The sequence below is a fragment of the Fistularia commersonii genome, chromosome 11, assembly GCF_037954325.1.
Source record: "Fistularia commersonii isolate RoL2024-O1a breed Wild chromosome 11, RoL_Fcom_v1.0, whole genome shotgun sequence".
Lineage (NCBI taxonomy): Eukaryota > Metazoa > Chordata > Actinopteri > Syngnathiformes > Fistulariidae > Fistularia > Fistularia commersonii.
The window spans coordinates 14,147,342-14,168,997 of record NC_141294.1 but is presented as its reverse complement, the minus strand read 5'-3'; the positions used below and the strand labels follow the sequence as shown (position 1 = coordinate 14,168,997).

The 21,656-nt window shown below is 48.6% G+C and overlaps 1 protein-coding gene across 1 annotated transcript in view; it reads left to right on the top strand.

Moving 5' to 3' along the window:
• The first annotated feature begins 1,994 nt into the window (after positions 1-1,994).
• nphs1 (NPHS1 adhesion molecule, nephrin) overlaps positions 1,995-21,656 on the top strand; it is a 39,092-nt gene continuing 19,430 nt past the window's right edge. Inside the window, exons 1-5 of the mRNA XM_086155798.1 lie at positions 1,995-2,059; positions 4,627-4,686; positions 5,411-5,504; positions 11,799-11,993; positions 16,330-16,452. Coding sequence (XP_086011924.1) covers positions 5,441-5,504; positions 11,799-11,993; positions 16,330-16,452 — 382 coding nt within the window. The 5' untranslated portion in view covers positions 1,995-2,059; positions 4,627-4,686; positions 5,411-5,440. The remainder of the gene's footprint in view (positions 2,060-4,626; positions 4,687-5,410; positions 5,505-11,798; positions 11,994-16,329; positions 16,453-21,656) is intronic.

The following is a 21,656-nucleotide window of genomic DNA, read 5'->3' as shown; positions in this document are numbered from 1 at the left end:
AAATTTATATGACATTCCCTGCACACGGCATTTCTCTTTTATTTATTTTTTTATTCTGTTGTTTGCAGATGACACTGTGATCTGTTGTGAGAGCAGGGAACAGGTTGGGGAACATCTAGAGAGGTGGTGGTACGCTTTTATATTTATTTATAGAAAAGCGCAGCCTATATATGCACATATATTGAATAATTTTGTTATTTATATTATTTTTTTATTTTTATTTTCTCTTATTTATGGACAAGTGTGGTCCATATATGTACACACATTTTTGTATATTTTTAGCCGCTGCGTCTTATATCCAGGTGTGCTAAATAGTCCGTAAAGTAGGGTTATCAGTAAAGGAACAGTTTGTCCGCGGTGTATTATTTGTGTGATTTACAGATGGCGTTCTATGAACATTTTCTCCAGATGGATGAGTGCATTAAATGTCGGAGACTACAGGCAGGAACTGCGGATGTAATGTAGCGGTAGAAATGTACAGATAAGTTATAAGTTTTATGCCGTTAAAAAAAAAAAAAGAACACAGTTGAAATGGGCATTAAATAGTACATAAATAAGTAGAGGCCGTAGCTGCCCGGGGTTAGTAAACCAGTGTGTGTGTGTGTGTGTGTGTGTGTGTGTAGTCCAGTATGTATATCCCTTATTTGCATTTTCTCTCTATTTCTTCTTGCACGCTTCTGTAATACTGCAGCAGCGACGATTGAATTTCCCCAATAAGGTCTATCTTATCTTACCTCGCCTACGTGCACAACCCTGGTTTTCAGCCCCCGAATTTTATTTTATTTTTTCCCTGCTTTAAGGGTGCGGATCATTATTATTCTTCCCCTTATTGCCTTTTTCCGCGTAAACTTTCAAAGCCCCGTTCTCAGAGACAGTAGCTGTGCGCGCTCCTCAAAAAACAAAAAAAAACAAAAAACCCTCTCCTTGTCATTCTGCGAGGACGGATTTGTTGTTTCGGCGGCGCCGGCTCCCGAACGGGTCGTGTTTTGTCCACGTCCGAGAAGCAACGGCAAGTTTCATGGCTTCTGCATTAGTGACTTTGGAACCGCTAAACCTATTCAACTTTATTTTGCGCCGGTGTGTTTTCTAAGTGGCTCGTCGAGGTGGTCGGCGTGGAACGGCGGGGAGAGTGCAGTCTATCAGCGGGTCAGATGAAATATAAATGCAAGCGGAAAATAAACATGACCTTTTAGGTTGTCTTGCTTGGAGAGCTTTCCGTATATTATATATATATATATATATATATCGTTATATATATTCTCCAGCCGCCGTTCAGTGTATAATTGACAAATGGGGAATGCTGTGTGTGTGTGTGTGTGGGGGCAGTATTGCTCTCAGTGTTCCACTAAAAGTGAATTCTTAAGCCTGTTGTTTTCTCCATCCCTGCAGGAGAGCACATCACCCCAGGAGTATTGGGTATAGAAAATACAGTTATGTGGATACTCCGGCTTCCATCCATTATGTATGAGCGTAAATGTTACAAACTGGCGGCTGTGAAGGCGCCCGTGTTGCATCTGTATCTTGGAGGGGCCGCGATGCTTCCTCCCCGAACCGGCGCGCGGCGAGAAAGTCTAAAACGATAGCGTTCATAAATATTCCTCCGGAAAGGCACGTTCAGCCGCTCTCATTGGAAATGTTGATGATTTCCAACTCAATACTACTGAGACAAAATGCTTTTCGGCCTTTTTTTTTTTTTTTTTTTCCCCCCCCAGTTCTATTTAGCTATTACCATTTGAATTTGACTCAACTCGCTTCCTTGACAAATGCATTAGCGGGATTTTCGGCGCTATCTCTCCCCGCTCAGACGGCCCCCTCGGCCCTACCGGCGAATCTCTCGCACACCTCTCCCTTCGTTCCTCCGCCGATCTCTCTTTCCTCTGTTTTCTCAGACGTGTGAGCGAAGAAGAGGAGGAGGAGGAGGTAGGAGGAGGAAAGGGGGGTCCCATTGGCATTCTTTAACATCTCCCTCTCTCACTTGTGTTCAGAGAGCCATCTGTAGATCGCGAAGACACGGGAAAAAAAAAAGAAGGCGCTCCGGAGCCGCGGCGCCGCTCAACAGGTGAGCGCATCGCTCTCTCTCATGCAAATGCGCACACCTATTCAAAGCTTACCTGCCTTTTTTTAGCCTCTCTGTGAGCCCGCCTGCCTTGCCGCCGTCTTCTCGCCGCGCCCCGAAGGCAGCCAGGCGCGCCTCAGTCGCGCCTCAGTCGCTGGAGGTTGAAAGAGGTTTCTCTCTCTCTCTTCCCGGGAAGGAAGCGGGAAGCCTCTCTGCGCACAGAAGTCGAAGTATTCCAGTAAACTCCGACGCTTCCTGAACGACGGGAGCGTTTTCTAGATGTTCGGGGAGGTCGGGCCGGACCGGATCCCCCCTCGCGGCCTCCGGGATCCATTCTGCCGGAGGCGGGAACCCCAGGCCAAAATATACTTGTTTGTTTTGTTTTTGACGACGTGACAAAAGAGCCGTTTCGTAAAGATCCGCGTCGGATTAAATCGCAACGCAGACGGTTTTTCTTTTATTTCTTTTCCCCGATCTTATCGATCCGAAGTTTTACGTTCTGCTCACAGACGCGTTACGAAACGCTCGGCTTTTCTTGGTCGGGACCGGTTTCCGGTTGAACGGTGTCTGCCGGCGTGACCCCGGAGGTCGTCCTCGCCGCTTTACGAGCGTCGGCCTCCGGGTGAACTTCCATCACGCCCGAGACGCTCCGGTCCTGGAAATCCCTCTGGTTTACGGCAGCCGCGTCCTCCGACCCCGGGAGACCCGAGCCCAGATTTACGGACGGGGCGAAGAGGCGATGGCGAGGCGATCGGGCCGCTCCCTTCGCCGCCGTTCGTTCGGTAGTTTTACTTCTCGCGGGTCAAATATCGGCGGGTAAGAAAATCACGGCTGAGTTAATTACCCTTATAAAAACACGTCTTCTCCGCCGTCTCCTAAATCTACCCAGCGCCGCTCGATGACTCATCAGCCTGGTTTTTTTTCTTTCCGTCTTCAACACGGAGGTCGGCGGAGCGCGTCCTTTTCAACGGAGGCGGCTGTCGGTTGGAATCCGAATTGCCGCCGCCGCCGCCGCGCAGAGCGTTTCATTAAACAATCGCCGCCGTTCCCGGATCAAACTCTGCAATTAAAGGGACATAAATTGCTGTTTAACATTTTAAATTAAAACATGGACGCGCCGACGGGTCGGCTGAACTTTGATTCTCAAAGGAGGAACTCCTGATTGATTTTATCCATTTTTTTTTTTTTTTTTTTCCCTCCACTTTTAAAAAGGCAACCGATACTTGTTACGTGCAAAAAATACCGGCTACTGGAAATTGCAATAACCCCGGTGAAAGAATTGAATACTAATATCACGGTGCGCTGATTATGTTTTTGTTATCCCTGTAACTCTTTGAAGTTTACAATGATAAAGAGAAACGGGGTGCCGCAGGACCCCGAGGTGAACGCCGACTCTTTGAAGAGGAAGGTAATTGCCCCCGTGTGAGTACACAGGGGCGCCAGGATCCATAAACCAGAGTGAGAAAATAATTGAGAGTGAGTTAATTCTTATCAAAGGGCTGCTGGAGTGCAACAAATCATCTAAGGGTGGTGGTGGTGGTGGGGGGGGGGGGCCTTCGGAGATCTTCGGCTCACTCGGTCTGTTCGGATGAGAAAATATTTACTTTTCAATTAACTACATCGCCGTTATTTGTTCCACTCCCGCTGCAGATAATGTGAAGTGATTACAGGCTGACTCGGGCGGCGCTGAGGGGCCTTTTCCAGGTCAAATTAGGAAGAAGCCGCCGCCGCCGCCGCAGAGCCACGCCGCTGCCTGCGTGATAATGTTCAGCCTTTACCTGCGCTCATTCACAATTAAAGCGTGCCGTCAGCAAGAATAAATTAAGTCCCGACTAAACACGCCGCAAGCTAATGCCTGAATTGTGGATTTTAATTTAGCATTATTTGTATTCGGGGATGCTAACGAAGCCGTTCCCGAGCTCCCGTCAGAAACGAAGCCCTCGATACGGCGGACGGGAGGCAGGGATTTCCTCCTTGGTGAACCTCAAGCGTGGTTTTGGGCCGTGGGAGGAAACCGGGACCTTCTAGCCGGGAGGTGGAAGTGCTCGCCGCTGTGCCGCCGTGCTGCTCGTCCATTATAATCCAGACAAATACGCGGCGTGAAGGACCTTTGCCGTCGTTAGCATGTTTCAAATGAAGGGAGCTGCACAACAGGTCGGTTCGCACAAAGTCCAAATTAAACCCGGGTTTACGAACGCCCCCAAAACACAAACCGAACTGGCCCAGGAATGGACCTGCGAACATCTTTGGTGCCGCTCCGCGTCGTTTACGTCCTTCACAGCGGTTTGTTGCGCTTTTCGGTAAGCTAGCCCTCATTATGGCTCCGAAAAAGCTAAATGTGCTAGCGATAGCTGTGTTGAGAAGTTGCAGTGGTTCTGAAGGAGGAAATAAAAGCTGAAGGGGAGAGCGGTGTTAGCGTAGCTCTGCAACACGGATCAGTCAACCGTCTGTATGACTCTGAAGGGGAAAAGAAAGGGGAGGCTAGGCTAACCAAGCAAAGTGATTGTAAGTTTGGATGAATTAACGCCTGCTAGCTGAAGTTAGCTTTACTTTTGCTTATTTTTTTGAAGGAAACGGCGAGTACAACTGCTGCCAAGAAGAGGAAGAACACCAGATCTCCACTAATGAAGGTTATCTTAAATTCCTTTCTGTGTTTTTGCCGCAAATAAATCCATAAAAAGAGCGCAGTATGTTTTTGGAGCTGAAGAACGGATCGATGGGTTTTACGATCATTTCAAAGGGAAACATCGATTCCGTTTGCCAACATTTGGGTTTACGGACGGAGTCGAAAAACAAAATAAATTTGTAAGCCGAGGTTTTTCTGCACCTCGTGTACGGAGCAACTCGGAGCGCCTCATTTGGAAGGACTAAAAATCTGGACCGCCGCTCAGAATCCAAATTTTGACCGGTCGGGGAAAGAAGCTCCCGCAGACGGACGCAAACGATCATCGCGCTCTCGCAATTAAAGCCGGGTTTCGGGCCATTACGAAGGAAAAGAAAGAGGGGTGACATTTTGAATTTATGCTCTCATTGGGTGAAAGGATGGATCCGAGCGTCTGCCGTAATGGTTCGGTAATTGTGCCGGTCGAAAGCTCCATCATACGAGACCGGCGACGCGAAGCCGAGAGGCAATAAGTAACCGTAAATGTTATTGCAAACCAAAGCGCTGAAGTGTAATTCTAAACCGGGAAAAAACAGGAGAAATTGAAATATAAAAACAGCAATATCGTTTTGATGGCTTCATATTCTTGTCTTTTTGGACTCGATACAAATTGCTCTCCGAGGCGAATCCCGGCGTTTGTGGCTGAGCGAGCGCCGCTTTGTGTGTGTTTTCCTCTTTCCCGCTCGTTTCAGGATTGCTGAAGGTCAGGTGTCGTCGGCGAAATGGACTTCTTGTCAGCATGGATTGCGTCTCCTTCAGCACTACCCTTTCTCTGTCTCATCTGGGGTAAGAGACTCAAATGTCACCGTGGAGCTGTCATTATTGCAACCGTGGCCTTTTCAAGTCACCCCTCCCCCTCCTTTCTCTGCACCCCTGTTTTATTTCCCCGCCCATTCACCTGAGGGTTATTTATATTATCAACGCGCTTTTTACCACGTGAAGCATTTCGTCGCGTGCAACCGCCCCGTTTCTTTCTTTATCCGAATCCCTGCGAGGCTCGCCGCCGCCGCCGCCGCCGTTATCGCCCCCCTGTAGCCTCCCTTGTTTTGTTTCTTAATCAAGCGGTGCAGCAGTAGCTTTCCATTTTTTGTTTTTCCGCGATAGCGGGGCCGAGGCTGGCAGCGCACTCCGTTTAACCCGCCTATCAGATGGTGGGAAAGTTTAAGGATCTCGTTCTACCGCCAAAGAAATCAGGGTCTGAGCGGTTTATTGCCTTTCGAGGAGCGGAGGTGAAAAAAGGGAACGGACTCGGTTCTCCGATAAGCCCTCTTTTTCACAAACGCGGTGAATCTTTCCCGGAGGAGGCGTGCGATTCGTGTGAAGTCGGGGTTATTCATGCCACGCCAGAATATCAAGCGTAGGCGTCCGATTGGACGTTCCTTGCGGAGCGGGTCCAGACAGAACGCTCGGGAATGTTGGTGGAGGTTCAAGTCCGTATCTTCTTCTCGTGGCAACTGGACTTGAGTTTCTTCACGTTTCAGGCTCCTTCACTTCTACTGACTTGTTTGGAGTTTCCTAACATCTATCCAATATCCGAACTTTCTGCCGATCGACTCTTCCGGTTTCCGCCCGAAAAGCCCGGCGGGTGTATTTGGGAACTCCTCGCAGGGCAGTAGAAGTGAAGATGCCTCTTGGATGAGGACTGAAACATCTTCACGTGAAGAACCTTAAGTTCAGTTGCCACGACAAGAAGATTTCGACATGAAAACAGTCGCTTAAAGCCAACGTTCCTCCAAGGGCTAGAAGATGGCGGGGAGGAAATGGCGCCGGAGGTGGGCGTCCTTCTGGGCAGAGCTGGAGGCAGCAGAGATGAAGATGTGGAGGTCTTCCTGATGAGAGAGGAACATCAGGGAGGAGGCCATCAGAGGGACGGGACTTTAGATGTTCTGGAGGTAAAAGCGCACCGAGATGGTTGGGACATGGACGGAGCAGATCTGAGTAGATGTTTATGGATGGAACCGGAGGAGGACAGGAAGTCGGTGTGAAAGGAGGCAGGTGATTGGCTGAGGCATTAGATGGAGGCAGATGATTGGCCAAAGGAAGAGCAACCGTGTAAAACATGAATCCCTCGCAGAAGACGATGAGCGTGGTCTCCTGGGTCTGGAGATGGTTTGGACATGGACGGCTAAGATCTGAAGAAGGACGCCGAAGCCGGAGCGACCAGACCAGAGAGGAGGTTTCTGGTTGGTCGGTGGGCCAGACGCAGGCAGATGATTGGCCGCGGGTAACAAATAAAGCATCCCATTCAGCCTCCTTTGCCATTTGATGTCTCCGTGTGGAAAGATCTCCACCAGTGGTCACCATCAGGCTGCCATGGCGACCGCGAGCATCCTCTTAGAAATAACGAGGCGGTCCGTGCCGGGAACCCCATTAAAAGATGGCAGATTTACACGTGCGTGTGTGTTTTGTAGCGGGTGTGTGTGACGGACGGACGCTCCGTCCGAGCCGACGTCGCAACGAAGCGGCGGTTTGATGGTGTGTTTTGCTCCTGGAAGACGTGCGAGGACGCCGCTCGTCTTCTTCACGCCGTTCCTTTCGAGGCTGGTGCTGCAGACCAGCTCGCCAAACGCTTTCAGTGTTATTATTAATAAGTGATCGGTGCTGCTGGTTAACACTTTTGTCTTGGAAGAGGTTTCAGAAGGCAGATTAGTGTGTGTGTGTGTGTGTGTGTGTGTGTGTGTGTGTGTGTGTGTGAGTGCTTCAGCCACCAGAGATTCTCCGACATGCTTTAGAGGAGAAAAGGTTGTAATTTTCGGTGTTTAATTTTAGATGTCGGGTGACGCAGCGTTCAGCAGCCAGAAGGTCCCCGGTGGGTCCTCCTGTGTGGAGCCTCCATGTTCTCCCCGTGTCTGCGTGAGGTTCCTCACGTGGTCCGGACGGAGACCCGGCGTGGTCCGGGTGTGTGACTGGTTGGACGTCTCCATGTGCCGGCCTGTGATTGGACCAGCAGTGCAGAGGAGCTGCTCAGAGAACAAACTCTGGATGTGATCCTGCAGTCAGTCAGCTTAGCTTGTCAATTAGTGATAGAAGTGTGTGTGTGTGTGTGTGTGTGTGTGTGTGTGTGTGTGTCTATATTTGTTTGTGTGTGTTTATATATATATATATATATATGTATATGTGTATGTTTGTGTATATATGTGTATGTTCGTGTGTCTATATATCTATATATATCCGTGTGTGTGTGTGTCCGTGTATATGTATGTATGTATGTATGTATGTATATAAGTTTGTGTATGTGAACATATATATGTGTATATATATATATATATACATGTTTGTGTGTGTTTTTGTGTATATATCTATATGTCTATATATATATATGGATAGATAGATATATTTGTGTGTTTGTTTGTGTGTATATATCTATATATATGGATAGGTAGATATATCTGTGTGTGTGTGTGTGTGTCTGTATATGTATACATATATATGTGTCTGTGTATATGTGTGTATATATATATATATATATATATACACTTGTGTGTGTGTGTGTGTATGTGTAAATGTGTGTGTTTGTGTGTATATAAAAATATGTCTGTGTGTGTATGTATATAGTTATATATATATATATATATATATATATGTGTGTATGTTTGTGTATATATGTGTATGTTCGTGTGTGTATATATCTATATATATCCGTGTGTGTGTCCGTTTATATGCATTGTCCGTATGTATGTATATAAGTTTGTGTGTGTGTATGTGAACATATATATGTGTATATATATATATATACACGTGTGTGTGTGTTTGTGTGTATATATCTATATGTCTATATATATATGGATAGGTAGATATATCTGTGTGTGTGTGTGTGTGTGTGTCTGTATATGTATACATATATATGTGTCTGTGTATATGTGTGTATATATGTATATATATATATATATATATGTATATATATATATATACACGTGTGTGTGTATGTGTAAATGTGTGTGTTTGTGTGTATATAAAAATATGTCTGTGCGTGTGTATGTATATAGTTTTATATATATATATATATATATATATATATACATATATATATATATGACACATGTGTGTGTCTATATATGTATATGCGTATGTATGTATGTGTGGACCCTTAAAGTGTGTAATGAATATAAGCTTGTTAAGTTGTTCCGTCCTGCAACCTTTCACTGTAAACATGTGAAACGATCTCTTATCTTCCACGCATGCTCAAGTTTCACACAGCGTCGATGCGGCATTTGTGCGTCGCCGCTGCCATTATTGTCTGCTGGTATCAATTAGAGACGATAAAGACATAATTAGGCATGACAGCGCCGGACATGATAATGACATGCTTTCAGGGAAGAGACATTGTGGCTGTTTGATTGAATGAAGAGACGACGGCGCGGTTTGAAATCATATCGGGTTTGAAGATCGCAAGCATTGTACGACTGTTGTGCGCGAGACAGTGATTGAATATCCATCTTTTGTCGTTGTTGTTGTGCTGCGTGTTACCAAAGTAAACACCGTGTCTCAGCCCAGAAAACAAAACTCAAGATCAGAACCTCCCACCGCTAACGGACGACCTCATTGGTCCAAGCTGACACGTGTATTCTTGGTGTTTTTTGGGGGGTGCAAAACAAAAAAAAACATCTTGTAGTCCTCTCTGCTTTACCCTTCAGGGGTTTCCATAGTGAATCCACCTTCTCCATCTTATGTGACGAAGCTAAATGTTTTGGCAGCATGAAGCTTGTTAGCCCAAAAGAATCCATAAAGTACCTGTATTGTTGTTCTTCCCGGAGTGCTCAAAGCTTGAGGGACAAGTTCACCTGCTATTTTTTGCATTTCTGTTTAGATGCTGAACTGCTTTTCCCCTCAAGAGTCTCCTCAGCCAATCCACCTTCTCCATCTCACCCTATTCTCTGGATCCTCCTCTCTCGCACCAGCTAACTTCCTATCCTCTCTCACGACGTCCATCAATCTTCTCTTTGGTCTTCCTCTGGACCTCCTGTCTGGCAGCTGCACCTTCAGCAACCTTCTACCCAGATCTTCACCATGGTTTGGACATGAACACTCCTCTGTTCATGTCCAAACCATCTCAGCTATCGCTTTGTCTCGGTCATACATGTCCTGCACCCCTGTGACAAACTCTTTTCCTTTGGGCTTTTCCCTTCAGGGGTCTCCACAGCGAATCAACCCTCTCCATCCAACCCTATTCTCTGGATCCTCCTCTCACACACCAACTACCTTCATATCCTCTCTCACAACCTCCACAAATTTTATCTTTGGTCTTCCTCTAGACCTCCACTTCCAGCATCCACCCTCTGTCCATGACCCAACCATCTCTGACCTTCTCTCCAAAACATCTACCACCTGCCGTCCCTCTGATGGACTCATTCCCGATCCTCTCCGCCCTGGTCGCTCCCAAAGAGAACCTTGACATCTTCATCTCTGCGACCTCCAGCTCTGCCTCCTGTCTTTTGGTCGTTGTCACTGTTTCTGGACCATACAGCATGGTTCCTCTCACCACCGTCTCTTACACCTTTCCTTTCGTTCTGGCCGATAGGGCCACAATAGAATCCGATGGTCAAAACCGAACGCGTTTGCTGATTTTAATCACCGATCGCTCGGGTGATATTTAGCAGCTTCACAACGCAGATGAATCCACCGCGGCCCTGGACCGCAGCTGGGTATTCATTTATGTAAACCGTATGCAAATGCGCCCCCGTGTTTGGTTGTTTGCATGCATCCTCCGCCACGGCCAATCTCGTCCTTCATATTTGACGTGAGGTGACTGGTTCAGCCTTGATCTGGGAGCTCCGTCTCTCACTCATGTTGTCAGATGCAGCAGAGCATGCACTCCACAAACAACTTGGTCATTGCATCAATGAAGGTCAAGATTCATGCCGCCCGGTGGAACCGGGCCGCCTCCTCTGCGGGGAGCGCTCTAAACGTGATTCACACTTAGATACCGAGCGTTAATTGGAGTATACCTTCGGCTCCATCGACAGGATTTTATTCATGGAGTCTCTTGTCGGGCGCGGCCAAAGTCCGGCTCGCGGGCCGAACGAGGCCCGTGTTCAAATTTCTGACGGACCGAAGACTCTGTCATGAAATCAATAATATCGAAAAAGCCGCATTTCTAACGCGTAAGCCAAGGAGTCAGACGGCTCGCAATGTTTGGTACTTCTGAAAAATAGCGCTGTTAGTTCCTGTTCACATGTTTTCAATTTAGAAGTTCACCGTGAGCATTTAATGGCGAATATGAAATGTAAATATGTTTCAACTTTCTGTCCTTTTTTTCCCCCTCATTTTTTGCGGTATTCAAATATAAGACAGTCATTTTTGTAAAAACCTTAGATTTGTGTTTCGTGTTCAGACATTAAACGTATTCCATTTGCAATAAGAAAAATCATGAACTAGTTCATTTGCATCTTATGTTAATTCAAAGAATGTCAGGCTGGTTCGAAATCTATCGTTTTCTTTTCTCAATCCCGTGGATCTCTGCATTTACCTCATGGCGGACGGGCCGTGAGCAGCTTGCAGCCATCTAGCGGCTACAAACTGGAGTTGGGTCTTGCTGGAGAGCACTTGGACACCCCGGGAGGAGCCGTGAATCCGAGCGGGAACGTCGCGCTCCAAGGACGACGCCTCTCGCCGCTCCTCGCCGCCCCCATCGCGCCATAATGGCTACGAGGCCGCCCCGCTTTTAGGTTAGCGCCGGCTGCACCTGTGACAAACGGAGGGGGATTAAAGCGATAATCATTCCTCCTCCCCGGAGGTATTAGCCGCTGGGACGCCGAGGGGAGAATCGAGGTGAAGGAGGGCTATCATATCCCCGCCGCCGCCGCCGCCGCCGATATCCCGCCTGCGCGGCCGAGGGGGGATTTAATTCGCGGTAATTACTTTATTGACTCATTTCCAGGGCCGTATCAGCGCAGTTTTCCCATCAATAAAACACAAGGCGGGGTGAATAATGTGGCTCGACACAATGGGGTGCCTTTCCAGACCGCACGCCCGCCGCGTTTGTTTTCCTTGCGTAGCCCTTTAACGCCCGCAACTCTCCGCACATAATTCAGGTCTTTTTTCCGCTTATTTACATTTCCATCCTCCCGCCGCTCTTCGCAGGCGCCGGCGCTCAGCAGGCGTTCAGGACGGAGCCCGGGAACCTCACGGTTCGGATGGGGGCCGCAGCTGTGCTGAGGTGCGAGGTGCTGCGAGCCTCGGGGACCGTGCAGTGGGTGAAGGACGGCCTTCTCCTGGGACCGCAGAGAGGCCTGCCAGGCTTTCCACGCTACAGCATGATTGGAAACCCCAAGAGAGGTACACCCAGAGGATAGCGCGCGTTTGATAAGCCTTAATCATAATTGTCATCAACATCTGTCGGGATAAAAACGCGATATACGGGAGAGCTAACGCGCCGACGTGCGGAGGGGCGTATCGGCAGATTAACCCCGCGCGCGAATCGTTATTCTTTATTCGACTGCGAGGTGTTTTGATCGGGAAGCGGCTCGCCGTCGGCTGCTCCGAAAAGCCAATGAAACGACGCCGTTGCTATGGTTTGGCGGCGCCGTCATCCAGCCACGTGCGCATTAAGGGCGCCGTATGGCAGCCGGCTGCCGAGGTGACGCGACCGTCAACAGCTCTTAACACATCCCCCTCGCTGTCACTCACATTTGGTGGTGGTGTGTGTGTGTGTGTGTGCGTGTGTGTGTGTGTGTGTGTGTGGGGGGAACGTTAAAACAAAAGAGTGTCAGCAAATCAGGGAATAAAGCGTGTTGCACAATGTGCACCGCCGTCTATAAAAAGTAATAGCCAGTTAGGAGGCAATCCGGTGGAAGAGAAGAGCATCTGCTGCTGATCAGGAGCAGGGAAGCCTCTCTTCGCGGGAGGCCGGCGAGGAAACGCACCGCCGAGGACGCGCGCTTACTTATTCTCGTTTGTTTATTTATTTTTTTTTTTACTTAAACATTTAAAACAACATGTTTGTCAGCTGATTGGTTGTCAGGGAGCAAATTGCAGCACAAGTAGCGTAACAGGATGTGAAATGGCACAGGCATTAACACAAGGAAAACACACACACAGATACACAGACACGAGCTGTCAAACACTGCGAACGCTCACTCATGAATAAAACAACCGCCGGTGCGCTTACAATTTGCCTGGAGAAGAAACCAGAAGCTCGACGCGTGCAATCAGTCCGGGCCGCACACAAAAAGCAGAATCATTTAAGATGACACTCCACTGTGGCTCAATATTCCCACAGTTCTCACTGATTGTGACCGTCAGCTTAAACAAAAAAAAAAAAAAGTGCCTCACACACACACACACACACACACACACACACACAAAGGGAGACCCCTGCTGATTTCAACATGTGCTCACAGTAAATGGAGCACCCTATTCTCACTGCTCCAACTTGGTGGTGTGCACGCTTTTACAGTGTTATTATGAATAAGTGATCGGTGCTGCTGGTTAACACTTTTGTCTTATAAGAGGCTTCAGAAGGCGGATTCGGATGTGTGTGTGTGTGTGTGTGTGTGGTACGCACACACTAAAAGGTTGCTGACGACACTGAAGCCCAAGTTTGAGTTGAACTTTATTCACGTCAGACAAACCCAAGTTACATTTTATCATGGATAAACACATGAAACACCTTCATTCATTCATTCATTCGGCGTCGATGTTTTTTCCTGCACTCTGTCCTAAAACCCAGAGACGCAGAACAATTCATTCATTTATTCACGCATCCTTGATAGATAAATCCTCTCATTCCGATTCCTTATAGATTCATTCACATACAGACGTGCAACCATTCACCCTCTCATTCACGTGTCATATATACATTAAAAACAATCATTCAACTGTCATATATACATTAAAAACAACCACTCACATGTCATATATACATTAAAAACAACCGTTCACCCTCTCATGCACGTGTCATATGTACATTAAAAACAACCGTTCACCCTCTCATGCACGTGTCATATGTACATTAAAAACAACCACTCACATGTCATATATACATTAAAACAATTATTCAAATGTCATATATACATAAAAAACAACCGTTCACCCTCTCATTCACATGTCATATATACATTAAAAACAATCATTCACATGTCATATATACATTAAAAACAATCATTCACATGTCATATATACATTAAAAACAATCACTCACCCTCTCATTCACATGTCATATATACATTAAAACAACCATTCACCCTCTCATTCACGTGTCCTATAGACGACAGTTCACTCTTTCGTTCACGTCACCGACATGCATCCGTTCACCCTTTCATTCATACATTGTATAGAAACAACAATTCATCCCACTCACACAACTTTCAAGTGTTTTTATATGAAGTTCACCCGCTCATTTACATGTCATATATACATGAAAAACAATCATTCACTCATTCATTCACACCTCATATGGAACATATCATGTTTTATTCATGTGAGAGACATAAATATTCACCCGTTCATCTGGACAATGGAGGCTCACGTCATTTAGAGTTCACCCTGTCATTCCTGCGTTATTTGAACACAAAAATTCACACGTCATGCAGACATGCGACCATTCACACGTCCATTCACCCTGTTGTTTACGTGACGTTTGGACTGTGGGAGGAACCGTGAGGAACCCCACGCAGACACGAGGAGAACATGGAGCCTCCCGTGGGAATCCAACCGGGGACCTCCTTGCGGCGAGGCGTGGGCGCTCACCGCTGCGCCGCCGCCTCGCCTTCGCGAATGTTTATTATTTCTCCTAATAGCAGCTAATAAGACATTTTCAAATTGGCAAACAAGCGTTACATCCGTAGGAGCAGCTGTCACATCAGTGATTTCTTGTATGTGGTATTTGGCAGCTCGGGAATCTCTTTCTGCAAATTAAACCGCTGTCAAGTGCAATAAATCTCGCCCAAGCGGGATAGGAGGTCTTCAAAAGCGCCTAACTTTGAACTGTAAGTGTGATCGTTCGCGGAGAATGGGGTGAATTAGAGTCCCTTTGGGTTGTACACAGCAGCCGCTACCTGGCTTCCATGAAGTAGCTTAACTAAACACATATCTGACGGGATTCATTAATAATTCTGATTGAATTTCGCAAACCGCTTTCCCCCGGATGATCAACAGCGGAGTAGCTCCCCTTTAAAACGCTAAATTTAGAGCCACATTGACGGGAACGCGTCGCTTTCTAGCCGCGTTTTAAATCCGTCATTGAAATGAATGAATGAGGTCGAACAAGAAGGGCGTCCTGGTCCGACTCTGGTGGCCCTTCCGCCGGTTCTCCTCGTCCCTTCGCTCTGGGGTGTCAGGTTTGGACCGTACTCTACATGATGATGTATAGATGTAACAGCACCTCGGCCAATGAGCAAGCATTTGGTGACAAAGGCAAGAAGGCCTTCTGCCTCGGCCAGTCGGGGTAGAAGGAGAAAGAGCGACGGAGATGGACAGAGGGAAAGAAAGGAAGTGTGAGGGAGATGGTTTGGAAGGGAGCGATACTTGTATGCCCATGTGTGAGGAGGATACTACTGAGAATGAATGATTGAGTCACTTGCAAGTCCGCTGCCGATCGTCCCCGCCAGGGAACCGTGGACAAACCCTACGGAAATGTGACGGGTGAAAAAAGGGGGGCTGGTCCCGGCTTAACGTGGGCGGTCTTCTGCCTCGGCCAGTCGGGGTAGAAGGAGAAAGAGCGACGGAGATGGACAGAGGGAAAGAAAGGAAATGTGAGGGAGATGGTTTGGAAGGGAGCGATACTTGTATGCCCGTGTGTGAGGAGGATACTACTGAGAATGAATGAATGAGTCACTTGTAAGTCCGCTGCCGATCGTCCCCGCCAGGGAACCGTCGACAAACCCTACGGAAATGCGACGGCTCGGATAAAGTAAATACAGAAACATGAACACGTCAGCCGTCCCGCCGCCCCCACCACAAACGCAACCGGCCCCCAAACTCCAGCGCACTATTCCTGAGTAATTCCAAGAAAACAACACGTGATTAATAACTTCATCGCTTCTCCCGGTGCGTCTGCACTCGATGATAACTTAGATGCGGACGTCTCTTCTCTGCTGGCGGTAATTATCTTGCCAGCTTGCTTGACACGTGCATTTTTAGCCCCGGGCGGTTGTCAGACCAGGATGCTATTTTGCACATGTTGGTCGGACGCGCGCCAGAGAATCAGGAGCCGTGGAAGCGACGCTGAACATAATTTAATCCCCACAGGTTTTGGCAAAGCATCAAACAAATCACGCCTCGCTGGCATGCCAGACTATCAGAACCCAGATACTGACAGGGGGACTCTGGCTGGCACCAATTAATAGACAGTTTATTCAGTCGTCGTCGTGAATCCGGGATCGGGTTTCATTTTCATTCACTCCGAAAGCGAAGCGTGCCGGCAGCGAGCGGAGGCAGCGCGTCGCAGGAAACGCCTGCAGCGGGAGGTCGCGCAACCTTCCTGTCGAACCCCGAACGAAATTAGCCCGCTCGTAATCAAACCTCCGAAACCGGAGTCCGGGGTTATTATTTACACATTCCGCCAACTGATACGCCTCTATAATTCACAGAGATTGAGGTCAGGTGGGGAGGAACAGTAATTATTTACGTATATCCGCTGCACGGCCATGCAGAAACATCCGGTCTCTTCCAGGGCAGTACCATCTCCGCATCGAAGACGCCCAACTGGAGGACGACACATCCTATGAGTGTCAAGCCGGCCAGTCGGAGAGCAGCCGAGCAATCGTCTCCGATACCGCCTGGCTCAACGTGCAAAGTGAGTTTTCTTTTTTTTTCTCCATCGCCTGGGATCCAAAGGGTGGCTTCTAAACATTTATTTTGGCGAGGCGTCAAAAAGATGACGCGTTTGGCGCCGGCCGAGGATCCTCTGCACCCCGGCGGCATACGTGACCCCGCGACCGGCAATCAGCATATAAAAGGCTGCTAAATAATTCATTTCTATTGATAAGGGAGCTTTAACTTTAAAGACAGTTGCACTCGAAATGCACTTTAGAGGGAGAAATTAAATCTGGCCCGGCCGACGGCGAGATTCAATTTCAAGTCATATTTAAAGCATGTTCGAAGTGATGAAGGCCTCTTTTTTTTTTTTTTTTTGATCCCTGCCTTTTAACAAGCACTCCATCTTCCAGGAAGCCCATCAGATCATCAGTCAGTCGCAAATACAGTCGAACCTCGGCTTACGAATCTAATTCGTTCTTTGATTCCGTTCGTGAACCGAAATGTTCACGAGGCGAATCAATCTTTCCCTTTGAAATCAACACTCGATTAAAACAGTTTTATGAGTTCATTTGTGGCAAAAATACAGAAAGGAACTGCAGATGGCCTTAACTGGCCTTAAAAACTGTTTCCGGTGTTGTTTCTGGCCACCACTCACCACTTCCTTCACCAAATCAGCTTAAGTAACGCCTTCCCGCTAATGCTAATGCTATCGCCGGCTAGCTTGCTTTCATTCATCCAAACTTTGCTCGGTTAGCGTCGTCACCCCTTTAGCCGCGCCTTTAGCTCAGCAAGATCAACACCGCTTTCACCTTTTAGCTTTTATTTCCTCCTTCAGATCGACGCAAGCGCTAGCACTTTTAGCTTTTCAGTAGCCAGTATGGGGGCTAACCTACTGAAAAGCATATAACAGTAGAAGACAACTATGAAGGATGTAAACAACACAGAGTTTCTTTATTTGTTTTCTAATAACTAAAAGTAACGCCTTCTAGCTAATGCTAATGCTATCTCCGGCTAGCTTGCTTTCATTCATCCAAACTTTGCTCGGTTAGCGTCGTCACCCCTTTAGCCGCGCCTTTAGCTCGGCAAGATCAACACCGCTTTTAGCTTTTATTTCCTCCTTCAGATCGACGCAAGCGCTAGCACTTTTAGCTTTTCAGGAGCCAGTATGAGGGCTAACCTACTGGAAAGCAGAAGAATGTTATAACAGTAGAAGACAACTATGAAGGATGTAAACAACAGGGAGTAACGCACAAGACTGCCGCTACACAAAAGGTGCTACATTGCAGAAACCCTGAGTCTGTTTCTCCGTTTGTTCGTCGGAGAACTCGGATTCGTGGGAACGATGTCTCGGCAATCACCGGCGTCGATAAGCCCGGACCTTTCCGTTTCAAAATACTGAGTTCTAGCCGAAGTTCTTCTCGGTCGCGGTTCCGGAACAGACGTCATTGTGCGACAGCGACGGGCCACCTGTTGTCACGCTACAACAATCTCCCAGCCCGAGCCTCTTTCTTGTGGGAGCCGGCCCATATGTGGCAGGAATTGGACTCTAAGAGAGGCTTTCTTCTGCAGGCACAGTTCATTTACTTACAACCCCCTTCTTCCAGCCTCCTCCCCTTCCCCATTTCTCCCTGGCTCGCTCGCTTTCAGTACTTCTCTTTGGTGTCTATGGAAGGGGGGAGGACAGGAGGGGGAAGGGTTGCCGTGGCAATTCTAGCCGCCTCGCTCTCCTCTGGGAAGAAAGCAGGTTTTTCTGACATCAATGGGCCGGTGGGAGGGATGCGGCGGCGGCGGCGGCGTGGAATAGGAGAACCGCCGCGTAGACGTCGCCTCTTCTTTTGAAGGATTGTGTCGGTCTCGCGCCCCCGCCGGCACCTGCGGCCGCAGCAGGCTGGGATCCCACGTGCACGGCCTCTGGGTTGCCTTTTTTTTTTTTTGCGCGTGAAGCCGGGGAAATTTCCCCTCAGCTTTCTCAGCGGGGTCGTAATGCCTGCGCGGGAATTGGGCGGCGTTGCATCAGCGAGCTCCGACGGTTGAATGCAACCCTCGGCCGCCACGCGTTTTCCCTTTCGGACTGCGGACCGGACGCTTCTGCCCGACACTTTCCGGACGGCGTTTTTCTTTTTTTTTTTGTTGTTTTCTTTAAGACTGGCTGCGCGTCGGCGCCGTTTGCGAAGGACAAAAAAGTGACTTGAAAAGTACTCCGGCCCTAAAGGGTCATTTGTTCCATCCCGCCAACCAGACTGATTCAAAATACATGACTAATCTGGGGCTCCATAATGAGCTGATGAATTCAATCTCCCGTTAGTGCCGAACTGGGAGCGGAAACTGTGCATCCTTTTCCAGGAGCTCCATCTCTGATGAGTTCCCCGTGGCCTTCTCCATCACCCAACTACAGCTCCCAAGGCCCCGCGCCTCTGGCCAGTCGACCGTGGCCGCATCCCATCAAGCCCTGCATCAAATCAAAACACCATAAAGTCTTTATGAGGAGATACGGCGTACCGGGGGGGGGGGGGGGACAAAACAGCGATTGCTGGTTGTATAATTGGATTCTCGGGTCAGAGGGAGAAGCACCGTGACTGGCTAATTCAACACGGATCACCCGGAGGTAGTAAATAGCAGATACGCCGGCGAAAAACGTCAATAAGCTCCATCCGTAGGCTTACGAGGAGATGTTTTCAAGGCATTTCCATTGGTGCTACATAACTCCTGTGTGTTTTCCCTTCCTGCAGAGTCTAGATAGGGGATTACCGCAATAGGCAGATCAAGTGGCAGTGAGTAATCCATGACAATAACAACCTCTACCCCCCCCCCCCCCCCCCCCCCCGTCTGCTAAAACTTCCTTCGCCGCGTCCCAGTCGCACACCTGACGCATCCTGTGGTTGATACCGTTAGCTTTAGCATTTAATCCTATTAATGAACAACCCTTTCCTGCAGACGCCTCCTGCAAATGTTCAAAACTGGGTTTTTTGTTTGTTTTTTTTGGAAGGGGGTTGTGCTGGTGTTTTAGATGCTATTACTCATACAGGCAGGTCTCACATACATGCATGACTCTGTGTGTGTGTGTGTGTGTGTGTGAGAGCTTATTATCAGTTAGAGATTTGGGGACGTTTTTAGGAATCGGGGCTATGATGCGTTTTTGTTTTTTTTCGCGGTAGCTAATGAGTTTAGCACTTGAAGAGAATATAATGAGCCTTCATTTTCCGATTCCCCGTTATGAATAATGGAGCGACTTATAAATGGGGGCATGAGCGGCGTCAAACACGGCGGCTCGGAAGATCCCACGTCGACGGACGGCCGCCGCGGCCGCGGTCGACCGCTAACGTCTTGCGTTTCGCCAGAAAATAAGCGTCTCTCCGCTCGCCTTCGCCGCATCTGCGAGGTGAAATTACCTCACGGATCCCTTCGGCGTGTGACCGACTTCTGCAACTGGCAATTTGGGAGGACGGCGCTGTGAAATAAGAGCACAGAATGTTATGTAACGGATTTAAAAAACAAAAGTTGGAGAGGTGGAGGGGTGACGGAGGGGTTCTGTCCCAGACACCTGCTCCCCCTCCACAGACGGGGGGGGGGAAGCTAAAAAGCAGCACCGTTTCAGAAGTTCTCATCGCCAGAGATCACACACCTGAGACCGACGGCGTCCGGTGTGTGTGTGTGTCGGAGGGAACGTGCACGAGATATTCAAATTTGTGTGTGTGTGTGTGCAAGCGTGAGCGGTTGCAGCTGATGTGTGGTTTTCCCTGAGATAAAAGCCCTGATTTGTGTGCCTGGTTGCTGAGACGTCTGATCTCCCGCTCGCCATTATTTCCCTAATTTAGCGTAATACATTTTCAGAGCCAGTTCCACCCACTGATCCTTTTCCAGCGTTTTCCAGAGGATCGGCTTGACGTGGCGTGTATTTACGGCGAGGTGGGACCGATGTAGCTTGTGTGCACACCGGTTTCTGAATCTGCAAGTGCAAATCCGCATCTATCAGTTCATGTGTGTGTGTGTGTGTGTGTGTGTGCGTGTGTGTGTGTGTGTGTGTGTGTGTGTATAAGCAGACAGATAGGTGGAAAGAGCCGCTTGTGGATATCGACGTGTGCCGGCTAATCTGCTCCTTATCCGCCTCATCTATCCACCCGTCTGTATTTGTCTAATGAATCGAATTCGCCGGCTCTGGTCTGAACGGCGAGATCAAGTCGTGCGTGTGTGTGTGTGTGTGTGTGTGTGTGTGTGTGAGAAAAGTTGGTCGAGTCAGGTGGTGCAACCGGGTTGGATGTGATGGATGGACGGGGGTTGCAATTCCCAGTGGGAGGCGGCGCACACCTTCCCCTCACTTCTTTTTAACTGCAGTGGTCAAGCAGGATGTGGAGGAGGGTCTTCTGGGGAGGGTTGATGGAGGGAACGCGAGCGAAGAAGAACAAACCTGGGAGGAATTAGATGCCTTCCCGCCTCATTTGCGTGCTTGTCATTAGTCTTGTTTTGTGATTTGTCGGCCTGCCAGTCCTTTTGAGCAAAAAACAAGGAAGGAGACGCTGCCGGACGCACGGCGCCGCCGTCGTCGTCGTCTTCTCAGGACGGAGCTGAAAAAACAAAACAAACAAATCAAAGCGGCGGCTCCGCGGGGCTCCGGGTGAGCCGCCGCCGCCGCCGCCGTCGCCGCCGTCCGCACACATCCAACCGCTTCCTGTAAATCAGTCCGGGCCGTCTCGGCGCTGCGCACGGCAACAGCGCCCCCCGGTGGCCAGGGCTCCACCCGAGGGGCCGGACGCCGGACGCCTCCCGTCACCTCGCTCGCCACCTTCCTCCACTTGATCTCCCATGAAAAGCGGCGATCGCGTCTTTTTAGTAAATCCCGCCGAGGCCGCCGATGGATCCGGAGAAACCTCTCTGAGGGTTTGTCGATGACAGATTTGTCAATTTGCTGCCAAACAGTTTCGGGTCCCCTGTGTTAAAAGAGACCTGTTTGTTTTTTCGCTTTTTTTTTTTTTTTCTTTTCTTTTCCAGACTATTTATGGTCAGATAAAAGGAGTCGGAGTAGAACAGCGGAGAAGCGAAGCCTGCTTTGATCAGCTCAGAAAGCACAGATTTAGCTCGGGGCTGATCTGAGACGAGAAGTGTTTGGTGTTTGCTACGAACGATTAGCGCTGGATGGGTTTCATCACTATTTCATCCCCGTATTTTCTCCCCGTCTGAAAATTTCTTTTCTAACTCGACAGGACATGAATCCCCCCCTTTTACATCACAGAGTGTGTGTGTGTG